At 30.2% G+C, this 6,190-nt stretch overlaps 1 protein-coding gene across 1 annotated transcript in view; it reads right to left on the reverse strand.

Annotated features, from left to right (window-relative positions):
• The window catches only part of cher (filamin A protein cher), a gene marked incomplete at its 3' end in the record, with an annotated part of 100,670 nt that overhangs the window by 85,214 nt on the left and 9,266 nt on the right, over nt 1–6,190 (reverse strand). The window contains exon 2 of the mRNA XM_017907251.1: nt 1,834–2,192. Coding sequence (XP_017762740.1) covers nt 1,834–2,173 — 340 coding nt within the window. The remainder of the gene's footprint in view (nt 1–1,833; nt 2,193–6,190) is intronic.

Here is a 6,190-nt window from a genome sequence, read left to right on the forward strand (position 1 = left end):
TGTTGATCAGTAAAAAATCATTTCTCTTATAAAATGTAGTAATATAAATAAAAATTTTGTCTTCCCTAACAATTGAATATCATTTAAAAGTGATTTTACAATTTCTAACTAACGAGCTACTTTTCTTTAGAATATAATAAAAGGGCGGGAAAGGGCTAATTCAAAATGCTACTTTTGAATGACCTCGAAATAATAGACGGTTGCAAAAAAGACTTTGTTAAAATAAACAAAGATGAAACTTTCGTTACTTTTACTTATTGTGTTTAAAGTATACTCGAATGTTTTGTCTTCCGATAATGAACACTGTTAGGGAGTCTATTTGGGAACAATTTTACCAACAAAACGGCAACCACTTGTTTTGGAACGCTCACTTCGACACAAAGAAGACCATTTATTCTGAATTAAAGAACCTACAAATTATCGTTACTTGATCTTATAAATAAAAAATCCCTTTTTAATCATTTCCAAAACTTTGATTTAATTTGATATTCGTGACTCTATCTTCGTATAGCTTCAACGACTTCAACACGAAATTTAACTCGTATAAAACTGATATCCTTAATATTTTACGGCATCCCGTTCCTATACCACGATTATAGATAATTAACTCTGCTCACACCGTGCCGGGGTCATTTCTGACCCGGCTCACAAAATATTTATATATAATAGTATATATATATAAAAAATAGAAACTACTTATATTAGCTCAAAAGTAACGATCACACTAACGCACAAATATCATATAGCTGACACGTGTCTGCCAAAGTGACAGAAACTGTGGACGAAGAAAGTCACATTCTGACAAAATAATACATAAATATATAATAAATATAACTTTATTATTCGTGTAATTATTATTTGTTCCTACATGAGTCGAGTGTCTGTCACTATGTTGGTACAATATTGGTGAGAACCACGATCTCGAGCCACTGTCACTCTGTGTTAGTCAATATTGGTGAGCCGCTCGAGCGACCATAAATATGTGTTAGTAAAATATCCGTGTGAGTCAGTAGTGACCCCGCCACAGGACTGCGAGCTGCAGTAGTCGGGCGGTAAATAGTAACGGTTATTTCGACCTATGCTTCACATCTTCTATAATATTATATTTGTAAACGGTATTAACGATGAACCAAGTAAGTGACTATATATTGAAAAAACATAGGGGAATATTACGGATTAGTGGAATATCCGTGTGAGTAAGAAGTGACCCCGGCACAGGACTGCGAGCTTCAGTAGTCTGACGGTAAACAGTAACGGTTATTTCGATCTATGCTTCACGTCTTCTACAATATTATATTTGTAAACAATACTGACGATCGACCAAGTAGATAACTATATATTGTAAAAACATAGAATATTACATGTCCACATATTTTTATAAGACGTAAGAATAACATATTGTCTTAATACGTCACTTCTCTTAATAAATATTTAAATCGATGAAATTTATATTTCTATTGAACAGAATATATGTTTTAATATTGCACAAAACAATATGTATATGCGTTAACTTAATTATAATAAGACATATACATATGTCGCAATAATGGTTAAAATATAATATTCAAATACTAACAAGGATAATATAACTTTAACTTTAATTTAACGAATTAACTTGTACAAAAAAAAAGGCAATAAAAGAACACTAAAACTCTTGGTTCTTTTCCTATATTCCTATTCCTTTTTGTTCCTTTGGTTCTTTTCCACTCCGTTCCTTCGTTCCTTTCGTACGAAAAAAGAGAGGCACAGTTTATACCGCGGCACCGATTTGATTCTAACCGACAAAGAAGCAGCATCAAGCGGAAAGAGAGAAAAAAAATGTCAGTCACTCACCGATGTTAACGATTCTTATTCCCTCGTCGTCCAAGAACTTCAACGCCACAGACACATTTTCCAATTTCTGTGATCTAAAGATGGGCCTTTGACTGTGCTTTGGAAGCTTTTTCTGCGCGAGCACCTCGATCAAACCAATCAGATGGAGACCGTCGGATAAATCGCATTCCAGGTCATCGATGTGTCTGTTCACCGTTTTCAACTTCTCGTTCGCCCATCTCGTAAACGTGTTCTGCTGCGTTCGTTTCCACTGAGCATCCTCGAGAAAATCTTGTTCGAACATGTCGTCGTCCTCTTCCTCTGCGTTCTCGCACTTGACTGACTTATCGTTCTCGCACATTTTATCGGCCGGTTCGCTCCTACGGGACGACATTGGTAATGGTGAGCACGGTGGTGGTGGAATTTACCTTGTGTGCGTTCACATGTTTTGCTCTGCTCAGTGACCTCCCCTCTCCTCTACAGAACCGAGCCTACCGCGCTCTACACTCGCAAGGGAAGGACACGAACTGTCCGACTTTGATTTTAATGCGTTTTTGCAGAACGCTAATCGAAGTGATCCCTTTTGATGTATGCAAAATATTAAATGTAAATACCGTATAACTTCTAAGCTATAAATAATTAAAATTACATACCCTGTTACACAATGAGGTGTATTACAATTTAAATTTTACTGCTTACAATTGCGGTGGTCAATCAGTATAAATGTTGAAGTTGTAAACGTGGGGTCATCAGATCAAATTCTTCCAAAACCACAATATTTTTTTTTGTTCATCTATTTTTCTGGATTACTAATATGAGCAGATGATAACTATCATACACGCATTAAAAGCATTGCAATGATAATTAATAAAATAATACTATTGTAATACATACTAGTTGTGTACAGAACTCTTTCCTTCCAAAAAGAATAAAGATTTTGGTATAATCTGCCTACATGTCCATTTGTTCTTTATTGTGCTTGAATAACTAATACTTCACATATTTTTAACATAAATATCTAATAGATTTTTAATATCTATTCAATATTCATAAGTTGACATGTACTACTGACAAGATTGAAATCATTAATTTTCTATAATTTTTTATTTATTTTTAAAATAGTGTAGTCAATATAAATGAAGATCGTATCTTTAAATGTTCTCCTATTTCTATTACCGGTAACAGAAATACAAATGAACAAAATAAAATTATTGTGGTTTTGAAGATTTGATCTGACGACAACGCGTTTATTGGTTCAAAATTTATACCAATTCGCCAACGCAATCTTAAGTTACGGTGTTTAAATTATGATATATCTGGTGTGTATCAAGGCATATAATTTTAATTATTTATATTTTTAAAATTATTAAGTATCTACACCTAATATTCTGTATACATCACAAGGGATCAGCTCAATTATCGTTCTGCAAAAGTACATTAAAATTGAAGTCGGACAGTTGGTGTCCCCTTGTCAGAGCGACGCTCGCTTTCTCTTTTTCTACTTTATCATCTGATACACGTATATTTATATGCACATTGTGTATAGTTGAGCATGGTGTTACATGTGATTGGGAATAATAATATTGAGAAAATATATTCTATTTACTACTTTGGTAACAATAAGAAAAAAAAAATTATACTAGATGACTATTAACTCAGATATTCTGAGGCAAATATGCATATCTGTAAAAGTGTATTTTAAATGCATCTATTTATAAATGAACATATCGACATTAACGACATTTTAAAATACGTCAAATAAAATTATTTAATCAATTTTATGCGCTTTCTGTTGTTTACTTTGCAATTTTTGTGTGAGAAAAATACAAATTCATTTTAAACCAATTTCTTATCAGTTTGATGTAAATTTGTACTTTTTCATTTACACGTTGTATTAATTTCAACTCTTGTTTTAAATGTCTGGAATTATTTTGTGTTGTGAATGAGATAAAATAGAATATATAAAAAGTTTTATAAATAATTTAATATATTAATATAAAATAAATTGTTTAACCAAATTGTAATTTAAAAAAACATAGTTTTAGGGTTTTTTGCTATTTTTAAAAGTTGCTAAGAATGTTACTCAATATACTGTAATTTAATTTGATATATGTATACTTTAAAAATGGTAGAATATAGAATTGAAGTTTATTTTATTAACTTCCTGCAAAAATTCATTATCCAATATCTTAAGAACTTTTAGTAGTTTTAAAATTAATTAAAAAACTAAATATTTCATGCAAAAAGAGAAAAATTAATATTCTAATCATCTCTATTCTCTAATTAATTAAATCTACCACTTCACTTTTACAACTTTTGCAATTTTTTGATATTTTTGCATATTTTTTTCATACTTTATTTTTTATTTAAAGTAACAAAGTTATCTGTGGTGGATATGAATTTTGAATAAGAACACTTTTAAATTATAAGCAAAAGAATGTTAAATTAATAAATAGTTAATTATTAGACTGTTTTAAAAATTTGTTAACGTTTTGAACAGTTTTTGTTTATGGATTTATTACACATAGGGTCATGTGTAAGTGACAACAGCAAGATGTCTTTCAAAAAATTAAAGTTATCAAAAATATTCAACAAATATAACAAATATGACAATAAAATTAAATCTTACATAAGTTTCATATAGTGGGGGACAAAAGTAATATTTTATTTTGTGGATATAGTAATAACAAATATATCAAGGACCAGTTAGTGTTTTTAAATGAGACCTTGCATTTTTTACTCATAATTCATTATATTAAATCATTGTGTTCGCTTACAATAGATCATTATATTCATTTCAACAAACACTGCTATATTATAAATAAGAAAATTCAGGATTTCATATAAAAAATTAACTTAATATCTGTATAATCTACCACTACATCAACAGAAAAATTACTAGCCCATTAAAGATCAAGCATAAAAATAAGATGTTTTTTAAATGGCAAATTGAATTAATATTGATTTAATAAATATTGAATTAATTTATTTCATTTAATAATTGTACTAATTATTAATAATTATTCTAACTTCAATTTATTCCTTTTAATAACATATTTCTAACTCAAATGGAGTGAAAAACTTTCGAGCATTGTAATTACGAAATTACAAAATGTTTCGTTGATAACACCGAACGAAAAATTATTTATGTCACCTTCTATACCAAACAATTTTCGGACGAACATTTTTGTGATAACTTTAATTCCTCGTGAGATAACCACTGTCTCCAGTCAAAACAGTCATTTTATTGCATAGAATTAGAAGTTTTCGTGAGATAGCGAAATTATTTGTTCAGAATTATCTACCATCAACTTTTCTTAACAACGAAATGTTAAATTCGAGAAAAACTCTGCTCTCAGATGGATACCAAAGAGAATTAAAGAACATCCGGATGTTAGCGCACATGGCTAACAGGGTTTATGACTGACACAGTTGGAAACCTTAGTCATTTTTGAGGGAAAGCGAAGTTTAGAGTGTTTGCTCTGGGAGGGTTTGTGAGTTACCGATGAATCTGTTCATTTGGTTTATTTTAGCTTCGTTGTCTGCCGCTCCCGGCAGCTCTAAAAGAAGTGTGATAAATTTGAAGTTTCCTAAGGGTTGGAAGTCACGTGAAATGTTCATTGAAAACTAAGTCTGGTGAATGTAAACTAGCCTAAAAGCTAAAGTCTCGGCAAAATATAAATAGAGCGGAGTTAGTAGTGACCACCCCTCCTTGGAAAAACACAATACAGACGCAACGAAAGAGCAATGACACTTCGCGAAAAATACTATCGTTGGTTCATTTGTCACTATGAGACGAACTAATTAACGAAGAATCGAATTATTACTAGGAAGAACTATTTGAAGTGATCTTGAAAATCGATTATGACTAATGCAGATTCGCAGATTCTGAGACAAATTGAACAATAGGCTAAGTACTCCACTTGTAGGAGATATTTTCCAAGTATTAATAACCGATTTTGATGAAATTTACAGAAAAATATATGGAAAATATGGAAAAATTGAATATAAAGGTTAGAAAATATTCATTGTAAGTTACTAGTAAATTTTTGTATGTTTATTAGAGAATATTAGGGAAATAATATTCTCCCTTTCAAATAGATTAAATAATATGGTAACAAATATTAACCAAATGTCAAAATAAAAAAGTTTGCAGATTATATGTTTTTTAATTTTCGATTGAGATATACATATGTATATACGTACTGAAACATCAAGAAATGAATAATTAATGAAAAGGATGCTGTAATACTATTAATTTTAGCCATAAAAGGTACAATTATTCACATTGATGTTCAGACACCAATGTATCCTTCAATTTGTAAAATTTTAGTATGCAAAAGTATTACTTAAATATTGTATTATATATATATTTAAT

Source organism: Eufriesea mexicana, unplaced genomic scaffold, assembly GCF_001483705.2.
Source record: "Eufriesea mexicana isolate 0111107269 unplaced genomic scaffold, ASM148370v2 scaffold7532, whole genome shotgun sequence".
Taxonomy (NCBI): Eukaryota; Metazoa; Arthropoda; class Insecta; order Hymenoptera; family Apidae; genus Eufriesea; species Eufriesea mexicana.